The sequence below is a fragment of the Nematostella vectensis genome, chromosome 6 (assembly GCF_932526225.1).
Source record: "Nematostella vectensis chromosome 6, jaNemVect1.1, whole genome shotgun sequence".
NCBI lineage: Eukaryota > Metazoa > Cnidaria > Anthozoa > Actiniaria > Edwardsiidae > Nematostella > Nematostella vectensis.
In genome coordinates, this window is record NC_064039.1 from 1,660,323 (window position 1) to 1,674,918 (window position 14,596).

Here is a 14,596-nt window from a genome sequence, read left to right on the forward strand (position 1 = left end):
TATACTCGGCTCTTACCCTCCACCCCATAGTATACTCTGCTCTTACCCTCCACCCCATAGTATACTCTGCTCTTACCCTCCACCCCATAGTATACTCGGCTCTTACCCTCTACCCCATGGTATACTCGGCTCTTACCCTCCACCCCAAAGTATACTCGGCTCTTACCCTCCACCCCATAGCATACTCGGCTCTTACCCTCCACCCCATGGTATACTCGGCTCTTACCCTCCACCCCACAGTATACCCGGCTCTTAACCTCCACCCCATCCCCTAGCAAAAGTAAAAGGTCAAAGTTTTAATCCTGTTATCTCGGACGTAAAAGAAACTGCCTAGTTTACGCCAAAAAAAGAGCCTAAATTACGTAGTTTCTCATGGGCTAGACAAGGGTAAATACTCCATGATCCTCCTAATGTCAAATGTGACCAAGAGAAAACTCATGCCGGATTTTTCGTTAATGGTTGTAGAGAAACATCAATATTTGGGGGAAGGGGGGGGGGAGCACAGCCACTCCCTTACCAGTCATTTCCTTACCAGCCACTCCCTTACCAGTCATTTCCTTACCAGTCATTTCCTTACCAGTCATTTCCTTACCAGTCATTTCCTTACCAGTCATTTCCTTACCAGTCATTTCCTTACCAGCCACTCCCTTACCAGTCATTTCCTTACCAGCCACTCCCTTACCAGTCATTTCCTTACCAGCCACTCCCTTACCAGTCATTTCCTTACCAGTCATTTCCTTACCAGCCACTCCCTTACCAGTCATTTCCTTACCAGCCACTCCCTTACCAGTCATTTCCTTACCAGTCATTTCCTTACCAGCCACTCCCTTACCAGCCACTCCCTTACCAGTCATTTCCTTATGATTTTTGAAAAAATACGGGGGTTGGGGGCACATGTAAATTGCGATAAAATAATGGTGTCCGAATAGATTGGATTTCCTGTGGTATCCCTGGAAACACGGTATTCGCCCCCTAGCTAAACCAACAGGATCAACACGAGCATGATAACCAGAGAAATCATACTATACCAACATGCATATTTAGGTAGAAACACGCCAGTCTGCTATAACAATATATAATTATTCTATGCATTATACCCCCACTCTTGTATACATAATAGATGAGTTTTACGAAAAGTCATAATAGAGATTTGTCACTAAATGCTAGTTTTTGTTCATAAGAGACCTGTTTTTGTTTTCTATTGAAAAATTTGTACTTACACAGCGCAACTTTTCGCGACTCAATGTAAGAACCAGAAAAAAACTGAAAAAAAAAACTGCTATTTTTTGTCCCATCGTTGTTTTATATTATACGCGGGTTTTTATTTGAATAACGTCTTTCTTATCTTGAATAAACTTGATATACGATAAAATATTTATTATTTGCTTTCTGAAGTTATTATAGACGCCAAAGAATCGAATCGTATTGACATGGTCTTGTTGCTCCCCTAGAACCAAGAAGTATTGCAAACAATATTCAACATTTTGTATAAATATTTGTGTGAGAAGCGATCGCCTGCGTAGAGATTTCCGATTCTGTTCAGAGCATTATAGAAACAATTGAGCTAACACACGCTGCAGGTGGAACAGGCCGTCTCCATTTACAGCTCGAACAATCACAATATTCAAAGCAAACTCTCCACTCTCGACCACTCGGTCTTCGCTCATGTATAACACACGGCGATGACCTTCTTTCCGTCTTCGACAACATGGAAAGCTCGTCTAAAGGTAGGGCAGATAGACAAAAAATACACCGTCAAGCTCAAAAGGGACCTCGGCTGTTGCAAAAAATACTCCTTGGAAGTCAACAACGAAAATGTGACAAACAATTTACCGATGTACTTGTGCAGTCCCTTCTACAAACTGAAGGGTGAGTTTGGATGGGAGATGGACAACAGTCACTTCTTGCTAGTCAGAGATTCACTTCTTTTTGCACTCTGCTCTAAGAAACACCGTCTATTCGTGAATCAGTTTGATGTTGAGTCAGGCGTAGAGTTCTCCGAGTTCTGGCGACAAAGAGGATGGCAGCACTTTTTTGTGGGAGTTTGTACTCTGTCGTTAGCAATAGGTATGGCTGTCATATCCAGTTACGTGGAAAACACTGGGCCAATGCTGGCCGCTTCCGCTATCATGTTTATTTTTGGAGCCACAATCTTTGGATTTGGGATTTTCTTAATCATTTACAAGCATCGTAATCCAGAGGATTTGTACACTGTCGATGGAATTGATAACATCGCAGTTGAAGAGGAATCAGAGCAACAAACATCCTGTTAGAGCCTAAATAAGGTGGACAAATCTAGTAATTGGTGCTTCAGAATGCTGGGTACTTATGGATACCATACCTGGCTAGGACACCCTGCGTACAGGGTGCAGCTCATTATAACAGGGAATCTAGCAACAGCAGGATAAAACACTCTCAGAAAAAGGCTACATGAAATACCCTCTAGTTAGATGGGTGAATTGCGCATCAGATCAGGAAACCTTATACTCACCATAATTGCACACTTCATGTACCTTCAATATTGAGGTATAATAACTCGCTGTTAGGAATGTAATGTAATAGCTAATGTCAACAAACATGTGTGTGATAAATAAACAATGGAATTGTGACAACAGTTAATTGTTATAATTCCAGTTGTAAAAACAAAAGTTGAATTTATATGAAACTTGTGTGCCAGTTGCTTGTGCCCAATTGTCTTTGCACTTTTGGGCGTCGCTGGCTATAAGCGTACGTGTGTGCGTCACTATATAATATGTGTGTTTCGACCGAGATATGTCAATCTGATTACACACTGTTTAGAAAAAGCTAGTCAAAAATTATTAAATGTTTGTTAGCCTGCGTAGCGGGTCACCCCTTCCCTTGATCCGCTTCGCAGGCTAGGGTGAATTACACTTTTATATGATTTTTGTAACAAAAGTCCAGAGTGTTAGAAAATCATTTTTTTTTCAAATTTTAATTCATTTATTTTTTTATAGGTGAATATACAATATATTTTTGGAGAAAAATAAATATTACATTATTCATAATAAAATTGCCTGTTGAGGCATTTTTTCTTGCACGGATAAGGCAGGTAAAGGTTATTCCAAATTCCAAATAATACTTTGTGCCCGCACGACAAGTATATGGATTGACGAAAGTAAGATAACAAGATACAATAACATAAAAAAAGAAAGCGTCACAATACCGAGCATACTAATATGTAGGTCTTCTTTCGGAAATGTCAATGCTCGCCAAAGCTGGTAGCGCCTAAGCCAAAAATATCAAACCTCCCAAATAATGATTTGTCCAGAACGATGGTAAAAACTCGTCAAAGTTGGCTAGGTTTGGGTGTGGCAAAACCTCACGAAAATAGTTATGGCTTTTTCCCAAGTCACACCTCGCCAAAGTTTGTATGACCAGTGCTGACGGCATGTTGCTGAGCTGCGATTTGGCCTGTGAGCGGTGTATTGCACACCAGACACCTCAATGTGAACTTGGAAAGATTGGTGTATTGACGATTCTAGAAAAGACAACAACAACATAGACTTAAAGGTGTAATGAAAATAAAGGGAATGCGATAAAAAAATTTGCGGCTTTGTGTATTGTCAATCAAATAAAGGATAACCTCTATTCAATATCGATTTATGCTTTAAGTAGGCTTTATCACTGATAAAGACGACGTGAGGAGTTTGTCTGTTGGTTTGTGCATGTCGAGTAGTATCAAAACTAAAATGTTTCATATTCACACACTACAAATAATATTACAAATATATATATGGAACTTGTGATGGTATAAATATCTAGGACTCATTACCTTCTTGGCATCAGCGGCAAGCTGTAGGGCTTCTGTCAGACGAGTATACTCTTGACAGGAAAAGATGGTCTGTAAAGGCGTGGCGCTTGCATCATGGACCCCCAGGGGGTCGTAGTGAATTCCATCATATATCAAAAACACACGGTCTTCATAACCCTTGTCTTCCTCTGTGAAGTAAAAATAAGTGAATTAAATAACTCTTGCCAAAAACCCGGTTTTTGGATGGGCCATGCATTGCCAGCTGTGTATTGGTGGACATAGACACTAAAGTGGAACCTGGATTTTACGATATGCCTCGGGAGAAAGAAAATGTATCGTAAAATCGAGCTATCGTTAGAAAGAGGTCCTCGATTTTACAATATAAAGGAAAATCCATTGAAAATATCGTTGTAGCGAGGTCGGGTTAATTTTCAACTTTAACAAAATAATAATATTGTAACTTTACTCTGTGTAAGACTGTACAGTGACTCTCTGTAAACTGTAATCTGCGTTTAACAAGATCTGTCATACTAGGATCACCATTTCTTTCCTTTCTAATCTGCACAAAACGCAAGGCAATTTAACATTCGCTGTGAAATGCTAAGAGAACGGCAAGGCAAGGTTGACAAAGGTAACCTTGGCTTGGCTATAATTGCATAATACATATTTCCGGATATCCCAAGTGTGTGTGGGCCTGATCTCAAAGTACTTTAAAATCACTTACAATTGTTTCAGATTGGGTTTTGATTGGATTCATCCCGCACATGTAATAAAGAAGTGGATAATTTATCCAATATCGTTAGATCGAGGTAATTTCTCATACATTGCACTGTATTTCCGCCGGGAGAAAGGAACGTTATTGTAAAATTGAGGTTATCGTAAAATGAAGAATCGTAAAATCCAGGTTCCACTGTATTTGAAAAGCTCTTTATTCCTTGGTACCGAGAGAACATTCAAAATTGATGATATCATCAATTTATTCCTAGACCGGCCATAACTACTCAGGTGCTTACTTGTAATTTTTAATTGTAATTGTAATTGTACAAGGAGCCAATCTGCTTTGGGCGTTTGACAAAAGAGAAATAAAAATTATCCTTAACACTATTCCACCTAAAAGGTATACTGTCTGTTACCTGTGTAGCAAGCATTTTTGTGAGATTTAGCGAATAGTTTGACTCACTTTCTGTTGAAATCCTTGGAAACAATTGCAATCATGCTAAATAAAAATAAAAGGTGATGGTGGTTCCTTATTATTTCTGTTTATAAGGGAGATACTTTATGTAATACCTACCAAACCTATCGATTCTCTCTGATTCTGTATCTACAACAGCAATCTCCATCTTATAATGTTTTGCTAAAATAGAAAGTTCTATGGCACCTGGAAATTGAAGTCAATTAAAAGTTGAATAGAATCAGAATGTATCATCAAGTCTGTTAGTTATAATGAACACAATGTACAAATACTGTTGTACATTAGTAAAATTGAGAATATTTGTGTTAAATGATATTTGTCTCTCCATCAGGGAAATTTCAAATATTTATAAAAATCACAATGTTACAGATAGTACAAACACAAAATAGTCAATAACTGCGAAGTAAAATATTCATTCCAAATAATAAAAACAATAACCTCAATACCTACCACCCCAGTTACTCTTATCCAAAATCCAGCTGCAGTACTGCTCATTGGATTTACCAAGAAACACCTCATTGTAATGTTCAGGATCCTCAGAAACACAGCAAGCTATCAATTGCCGGAGGCCTGAGACAAGAGCTGTGCTTCCTGTGAGAAGATAGCTGAAATGGGTCATGATAAAAATCACGTGAGATTACAATCCAACTTAGTTTTGCATTTTGATGTATCTGTTATCATTGTGTGGACAATCAAATCACCAGCCACCGTGGGGGCAATTTCACAGCCCTTTATACTACTATCCTTATGTTCCTTATACCTTATACTTGAAAACAAACAGGAATTGTCTGCTGGCACAACTCTGAAACAACAAATGCAAATAAAGAAAGTTAGAAATGGTAATATATGTTGGATTAACAATTGATGAAGTCAATGTAGCATATTCAATGTTATCAAAACTCACTTTCGTGATAAAGGCACTGTTCTACTGGCTTCTGTTGAATGCGACTGGTTAACTTGGAGAATGCGTGGTGCTGTGGTGTCTTGTTCAACAATAAGAGTGTCACCAGATCGAATATTAACATAACTCAATTTGGCACCTTTGTCTTCAAATATTAGTTCTCTTGGAGGGAATCCTGTCAAAACTAAAACCATAAAGTTGAAAATTAGGCGATAGGGTGGTCAAGTGATACACAAATTGATGAAAAAAGTTCATAACAGCAGTAGATGTTCTTTGCTGATTAATGTTAATCTAAACAAGTAATAAGTAATATAACTTCTTTATCTCTGAATTTTGTCTTGATCCTGTCTTGATACACAGTTGGCCAAGACTAGCAAAGCTATTTGTCAACTTTGTGTAGAATAAATAATAAAAAATAAATATGTTACTGAATCCTTACAGAACATAAAAGAAATAGTAATCACTGGATTGGTATACTTCATGTTTAATGGGAAACAATATCCAATGCTAGAAGCCATAATATTACTTGACCTGCATCAATATGTCTTTCATCAAAAATCTGTACCAGAAAAGTTAAAAGCCTGCTGCCTTGGTTTTGATGTCTTGTTAGTCCAAGTAAAAATAAACAAATGTTTCCTGTCCCGCTGTCTAAAAAAAATTCAAGCAGGTGGTCGGCTTTTAATTTGATTTCTTTATGTCAGTGACAAGATGTATTTACACTCTTCCCAAGAAATAGTAAGAGTTTTGTGTGATTCTGAGGTGAAAAAGTAAGGAGATCCCATACAATTTCCCCAAATTCTCAACCATCCTGTCAATCACAACTGGTAACTTCTGCTACAGGGATTGGATCATAAAGTATTTGGCCATGGCATGCAGCTAGCGATGAACTTTTTAAAGATGTTACATGTGTTAACATTGCTGTTTCTATGGCAACGGAACGGTGAACCCGTTAAATTCACTATTCGCAGAGTGCTGTTCCCTACAGGGAAATGTTTTACAAATAAGCTATAGGATATTGTACATCAGACCTTGGTCGACACTTAGAGGAAGTTCCACTTCATCCCTAACTACATGGCATGGCCAGATAGTTTGATGATCCCATCCCTCAGAAGATACGAGTTGTGATTGACAAGATGGTTGGGAATTTGGGAAAATTTATCAAATGTTTATAAATAAACACAACTCACAAGTCATATATTACCGAAACTAAAGTTTTTAGTTCTTCTGCAATGTTTTCAAAATCAGTAGCACAAGTTATTTCCTGGTTTTATAGGCTTTTGGTTAAAAATAAAAAAGTTAAAACAATTTTGAAGTGGCCCCCCAAAAAGATGTGGGTAGGGACGGAAAACATTTGTTTATTTTCACTTGGCTTTAGATAGATGTTTGTAGTCATGTGTAGTATTCACACTAAAAAATCTTTATTAGAAGCTGTTAATAAAAACAACTCTAAAGAAATTCCCTTATATTTTGACAAACTTTGAAAATGTTTTTCACGACGGTGCAAACAGTATCGACTAAATTTCAAAATATTCAAAGCTTAACCTTCAAGCTCTGAAAAACTTTGAAAATCATTTTGGTACACGATATAAAAGATTTACTTCAGTATAATTCGAGATCCCTTCTTGAGAGCCATTAAACAAGAAGAGCTACATTTCATAAATATTTTAAGCATTTTTTTTTTCTCTGCGAACGAGGTAAACTTGTGTATCAAATTATAACACAAATAGAAATCTGTGAGTGGTTCCTATGTCATGTATGATTAGCCCATTATTCATTATTTCTCAAGTTCCTACCCCTTTGTGCGTGCGGTGGTACGTCTGTTATCAGCCATATTTTCTCTTGTAACTCGGTGACCGTTGAGTTGGCCGTCAAATCTAATACTTCTTGTCGCTTCCCGCCTTTGAACTGACATCTCAAGATCTATAGAAGCCAAAAGGTCAGAATATTTGGATGATTCGAGGTCTTACAAGATTTTTTTGATTTTTTATACGATCTTTGTAAATAATTGGATAAATTTGAACAAATGAAAAGAGAAAGCGAAATCGTTCACGCACCAGGGCCGCCATTTTGTTTACATTCGCAACCCTGCTGACCAGCGATAGCGTCGGCGCTGGACATGCTCGCGGGCTATCGCAGGAAGCTTGATGGGCTACCTGTGCTTTTGTTGTTATGTCAAAACTATCACTATAACACAATGTTGTTTCTTTGTTAAAAATATCTCATATCTGTTATGAGCGAATGCCTTGGTGACCTTTCAAAGCTCCCTAGAGCTGAAAAGATGTTTATTCGCCTGCTCTCGCTTCGCCTGGAAGAGACGACTGGTTCTCATCGCATCCGGAATCCGAACAGACCGTTAACACTTGGAAATAAAAACTACGAGCGACAATCCCCCCTTCGCGACTAAATAAAAAAAGCCATCTACCTAGTACCAATAGGGGAGGACTGGTGCGATCTCACTGTACATATATAGCGACATTGAGAAAGGCAGTCATTTTCCACGCTTCTCAAACACTTTGCTGAAGCATTCTTCTATGGATACTCAGTCAAATTACTTCCACCGGCGAAAATGAAGCATCTAAAATGCCGAAGTCGTATAAACAAGGAGAGCAAGAAGCCACAGCTTTTGATATCAGACTAGTACGGTTATCTTGAAGGTAAAATGCCATCGGATGCCTTCTGTATCGTCGGATTCACGATGATTGATCTTTACCCCCAAGAGAGCAGGAATTTTGTATTTGGCCAGGCAATGGCTGGACGAGGGTTGGGTGTGTTCAGCTGCGCCCGGTACGATCCAAGCTTTTATGAGGATATACCAGTATCACTAGTTCCTTCAGATGTAACACCGCAGCAGGGACCGCGGAACCGGTATTGCCGGTATTGCCCGAGCAATACCAGAAATCGGCGAGAGGAAAGACATACATGAATGAATATTGACTTATCATGAAGGTGACCAAAGAGTTGGCAATACCAAGATCACGCCCGCTCCGCGGGCCCTGCGCAGGTGCTTTGGAATAGTTGCAAGGTATATCATTAGGGAAAGGTTATTGTTTATAGGGGGGGGGCTGTTTAGTTTAATTTATTTCTGGTCCAAATCCTGGCCCTCCCCCAATCTAATGCCCATAAATGGTGACCCTCCCCCAAAAAGGTGACCAAAAATTAAGGCCCTCACCCAGACCAAAACAAAAAAGTGTGTGTGTGTGTGTGGGGGGGGGGGGGGGGGGGGCTGACTTAGACATTACCATACCATACCCATAATAGCCATCAGAGCTGACCTTAAACACCACCAAGCCAGGAGAAAAGTTGATTTTGAGCCCGTTTTGCAGGGGTGTAAATAATCTTGTATCGGGCATGATCCCCCTTGAAAATTTTGCCATTTACACACATATATGAAATGCAATCCATGTTAAAACCTTAATAGAAAACAGCATTATAGCTCCTTCCCAACTGAAATCTTAAATATGTACCACCAGTACAACCAATCTGAAAAATTAGTAGAAATTTGTAAATTCATTGATGATAATAATTTTAAACGCCAGTCAAACGAAAGGCATGAAAATGCAGGCAGAAGGCACATCACATTAATTTATCTATTTTGTAGGGGGTCTGGGGTTCTCCTCAGAAAAATGTGAAATGCCAGACTTTTAGGAGGTTGGAAATTGATCAGAATACCTGTTCAAAAAATAAAGCCATCCCCTAAACCCTGTATAAAAAATTGAGGCCCTCCCCCAAATTGATGCTAAAAAAATAGCAACCCTCCTCCCAAACATAGCAGCCCCCTCCTCCCCCCAGTTAAATAATGACCCTTCTCTTATCATATTTATTTTAAATTATAAATATATATTTTTTTTCCACTCTCCAAATTTGCTGATAGAACTGATATCCAATTATTTGTTTTATTACTTCAGAAAAGTGTTTGCTCCAAAGTAAGCACCTTAGAGAAAAAATATGAATCAGCGTCTGCCACAAATAAGCACTTTTCCTAAAAGGAACAAGTATGAAAAAGTGTGTGCCCAAAAAAGTGCCCAAATGTGATATTGAGATCTGATAGGGTTCACTGTAATGCTTAACGGTGCTAGCTGCTGCAATATTTTATAGCATTATTGAAAGCTTTGTTGGTCATCATTGAAAACCCTTAGCTTTTATCAAACATTTACGTAGGTATGACCATAATTTAACTAGCCTAGATAGTAGTATGTATTTATTGGTATTCTGGCTTCTGTTTCAAATGGCTGTTGGGGTACAGCGCCACTCACTTATATCCCTGCATATGAATAATATATGGTCTCCAAATCTTGTCTTTAAATTGACACACCTCCCTCTTACCCCACTTTTAGGCCAGCTCCATTACCCCTGATATTATCTGTTTCTACCTGAGAAGGGGGGGGGGAGGGATTTTTCCATAGAAATTCAATTTTAGGGGCTGAACAAATTTTAATGGAGAAACTTTTGGATCTCTTCACGTTTTCAATCTCAGGAACCCATATACAATTTCTCAGTTTTCCATATTTGTATGTGAACGTATGGTAGATGTTGTTGTTGAAAATCACTCGGTTGATTGCCATTATTAATTATAAGAAATGTCTATGGGCAGATCATTACATTTTTGATGAAGGGTAGGGCAAATACAAAAAGAAAATACAAATTGGTGCACAGTTATAATAATAATGACCCCCCTCCCCCCTGTCGTTATACACACATACACGCCTCCAAATCTCTAATGTCCTTGTGGGGAATCCCCGTTAGTCCGCATGTGATGGGTGGTCACGTGATCTCTGCGTATATTGCCCCCGAAGCTGTATCAGTATCCATTCAATGGCGGGGCTGTTAACTAGCGCTACTAAAAAAAAACCTTTAGTAAAGCCAAAAAGGCTATGAAATAGCATTTTATTGCATGGATTCGCTTGGTATTTCGCACCTTAGCCTCGAGGAGCAACCCCAGCCACTTTCTCACCCGTTAGATCATGGTGAAACGGGCCAAAGTGTCGAGATTGGTGGGGAAGAAGAAACTAAACATGGCGGCCGGTGGAGATCATCAGAGTCCCAGGAATCTGGGTATATGAGTGAAAGCGAACAAGAATCTCAAGATATATCGTCGAGTGATACACAAGATGGTTATTATTCAGACTACGGCTCGCAAGATATGCCAATGGAAGCCGTGAATATCGCAACAGAGGGCCCGAGAGAGAGCTATTGCGTCGACATACGAAACAAAGGGAATCTTGTGGTGACACTTGGGGATGACGGAGCGCACACTTCCAATAGGCAGTTGGCCTTGCCTTCGAAGCGTCGTAATACAGATGCTGGTCACGGGGAAAGCAAGATTCCGAGACTACGCAAAAAAAATTCCAATCAAATCGTGGGCGCGAATTCCAAGAAACAGAAATCTATTCCACAATACTTTCGCAAACAGAAGAGACGTGAGGTGGTGGGCTACAAAAGAGGTGATGAATTAGATAAAAACATTCTCTCAAAAAATATATACATCGACATTAAAGAGAACTCGGGTTCCATTCAAATTTCCAATGACGCAAGCAAAGAAGATCTTGAAGATTGCGTGACAGACGGAAGGTCGCGTAACACATACCACATCAACATAATGAATTCGTCGGGGAATATGGCGATAGGAGACAATGCAAAGTGCGAACATAACTTTGTCACAGGAGAGTGTGTGACAGCAGATGGATTACATCCAAATGTGGTAGTATCCCCAACAGCACCCCTAGTGGTGCGAGCTGGCAAATCAGTGGCCAAAAGAACACAACTGATTTACAAACTGACTGGAGACATTTACCCATTACGTGAAAACGGAAAATGGGACTTGTTTTATCAACGGGTTAATCAAGGGATTAAGATCGCTCGTGATGCTGGGCAAAAAGGTGTTCAAATATTTTTAATGATTGAGAAAAGCATTGGGCTGAGTTACCAGAAAAAGAATGAAGAGTCTCTCAAGCTTCTTAACAAGGCTAACAAAGAGATCTCAGAACATGCCCTGGAAATGCGAGAATTTCTGCTTGCACTTTCTCACAGTCAACTTGCTGCTCTTTACCGAAGAGAAAAAAAGAAATTGAAAACTTATGATGCATTAGCAAAAGCACAACAGAATGCAGAAATGGTTCCTTCTTTTTTGGTCAAAGGATTTACTGCATATGAGAGAGCAAGCACACTATCACTAGAACTTTCACTGGTTTCTATTTCAGAACCGGACAGAGATGAGCTAAAAAAAGAAGCCAAGGATGCCTTGAGGCTGGCTATATCATTCTGTGAAGAAATGCTCCAACAGAATCCTGGATTATATCTTAGAAAACAAATTTTTGCACTGTTGAAACTTGCACTTCTTGATCTCAACTGTCGCACCTCAGCGGCTCGCAGTCAGCCTGTCAGTGAGAGAGATGTCAATGAAGCAGAGGATTGCATCAAACACACAGAGCAGAAATACAGTCAACATCTTAATGATTCTCTAAAAATCCAACTTTACACAGCACAATGTGACCTGTGTTTCCGTAAGGCCCAAGTACAATGCCAGGAAAACCAGACAGATAATGGTCACAAGCAGCTGGAGATTGAGCTGTACCAGCGAGCAATGGTGTGTGGGGAAATGGCATTAAAGATGGCACAGAAGATAAACTTCCCCATAGATATCCAAGCATTACAGGAGAGGCTGTCTGAGCTCAGAGTTCTGAGTGGAGATGCAACTTGTTCCAGGATAACTGAACTCTGAACTCCCACTTCCCAAAATGCTCAAAAGAGTCTTAAGGACTGCTGTTTCCATGCATTTTGGGAAGTAATTGTACAGATATTCTCAAGAGAGAATTGATCCTTTTGTGGTGGTGTACATGTGATGATAAAAAGGAAACCAATACACCTGCATATATAGATGTGACATAACCTTAATATGATAACCTTGGTTATCCTTTAATTAGTACACGAACTTTCCATAATAAACCAACAACAACTTGACAGGCCGTTCGCCTGGGAACATGTGAGTCACCTGAGCCTACACTAATTACAGGGGTCTACTTCCTGACACAGGTATCCCGGTCAGTATATGACACTTAAAATTCAGCAAGTTAGTAATAGGTTAATTACCGAGATCAGAGGCAATAAGCGATATACATCCCGAGGCCGTAGGCCGAAGGCTCGAGGTAATTAACTGACTTATTACAGATTGACAAAGGTTTCCACGCAAAAATGTTTTTCAGAATTTTTATCTTTGAAATTGAACCCTGATTGAACGAAGAGTGGTGTGGAGGATTCAAGCGGCATTAGCACATATATCGAAAAGTTATTTCTGCAATCTCTACGGCAATCAAAAAGGAAAACTATTAACGATCAACCACATCGGTATGTGCTAAATAGTCACGAAAACTATTTCATCCTTGAAAAGAAAGGCCTTTGCGGCCATTTATGAGATTTCACAAGCGTTTGAATGAGATTTGTTGCACCCTTTATTTTGCATAACACTCGAATTTTTCTGAGATGGAGAGCGACGAAGGCATGTCCTAACTGACAGAGAATACGTTTTCGCAAGCCGAACAGATTCTTCCGGATTTCGATCTTGTCAGAACGATCCTTGGAACAACAAGCCGTTATATTACAATTCTAAGTGAAGAAGAAGTTGAGAAGAGAAAGCACGACAGGATTCCGGAGAACACGAAAACCAACACGGTGTGGGCTGTTCGTACCTGACAAGAGTGGGCAGAAGAGAGGGATTAGAACCAGAGCTGTGGCAGCAGTAGGATCGGATAGTTTCGATAGTACGTGTTCGATTGTAGGGTTGATAAAGTAATGAGAGAGGATGTTTGTAAGGTTGATAAAGTCATAAAGAGCGAGAGCAAAAGTGGCAATAAACCCCTAAAAACAGGTGCAGGTGTAAGAAATTTATATTTGAAGTTTGTCATGTTTATGGTCCAATAGATTTTGGATAATTGTAAAGTTAAGTGCCATATGGTTGGGGTTTGATATTCAGCATGAAGGAGTGCAGGTAGTGAATTGATTTAATTGCTCATTATAAATGCAAGGGATGTATACGAGCTTCCCTGGGATGTATCTATATACATCCCTTGCATTTATAATGAGCAATCTAATTCAATTCATCAGCCCTGCTCTTCCCTGCTAAATATCAAAACCCTCCCCGGGCTCTTAGCTACTTGCCTATATATTAATGAGGTTTGTACGTGAAATAAAGCCCTACAGAAACAATGGAAACCGTGTCAATCATGTAATAATGAAATATAAATGAGGTCATTATATGATTGTGATAAATCAATGTTGATATATTTATGAATAAACTGTCACAATTATACCCAAGGATCAAAGCTAATTATTTTTCAAACTGCTTTTGTGAGACCCCTTCATAGTTTTGGGGCTCACATTTTAGTTGCAAAACTGTTGCTTTACATAAAAAATCAGATATCCTATATTTTGTGAATAATGATGATCATAATAAATAAAGGTATTATGTCTCTGAATATACCAAAAGCACAGTTAACAAAACTACCCTTGGCATATTTATTTATACAGTCCCGGTACCACTAACAGCATAAATCAAAATGATTAGGGCCTGAACACATTTTAATGGAGAAACTATTGGATCTGTTCACGTTTTCAATCTCAGGAACCCATATACAGTTTCTCAGTTTTTCAAATTTGTATGTGAACGTATGGTAGATGTTGTTGAAAATCACTCGGTTGATTGCCATTATTAATAATAAGAAATGTCTATTGGCAGACC

The 14,596-nt window shown here is 39.1% G+C and overlaps 1 protein-coding gene across 1 annotated transcript; it reads right to left on the reverse strand.

Annotated features, from left to right (window-relative positions):
- Nucleotides 1-2,972: 2,972 nt before the first annotated feature.
- LOC5505574 (ubiquitin thioesterase OTU1) lies at nt 2,973-8,008 on the reverse strand. The gene is made up of 8 exons (XM_001626288.3): nt 7,920-8,008; nt 7,659-7,785; nt 5,869-6,049; nt 5,725-5,766; nt 5,415-5,569; nt 5,064-5,150; nt 3,794-3,960; nt 2,973-3,499 (listed from the first exon to the last, which is right to left on the reverse strand). Exons 1-8 carry the CDS (start codon nt 7,929-7,931, stop codon nt 3,371-3,373), a joined length of 900 nt encoding a protein of 299 aa, XP_001626338.3. The 5' UTR covers nt 7,932-8,008; the 3' UTR covers nt 2,973-3,370.
- Nucleotides 8,009-14,596: the final 6,588 nt, after the last annotated feature.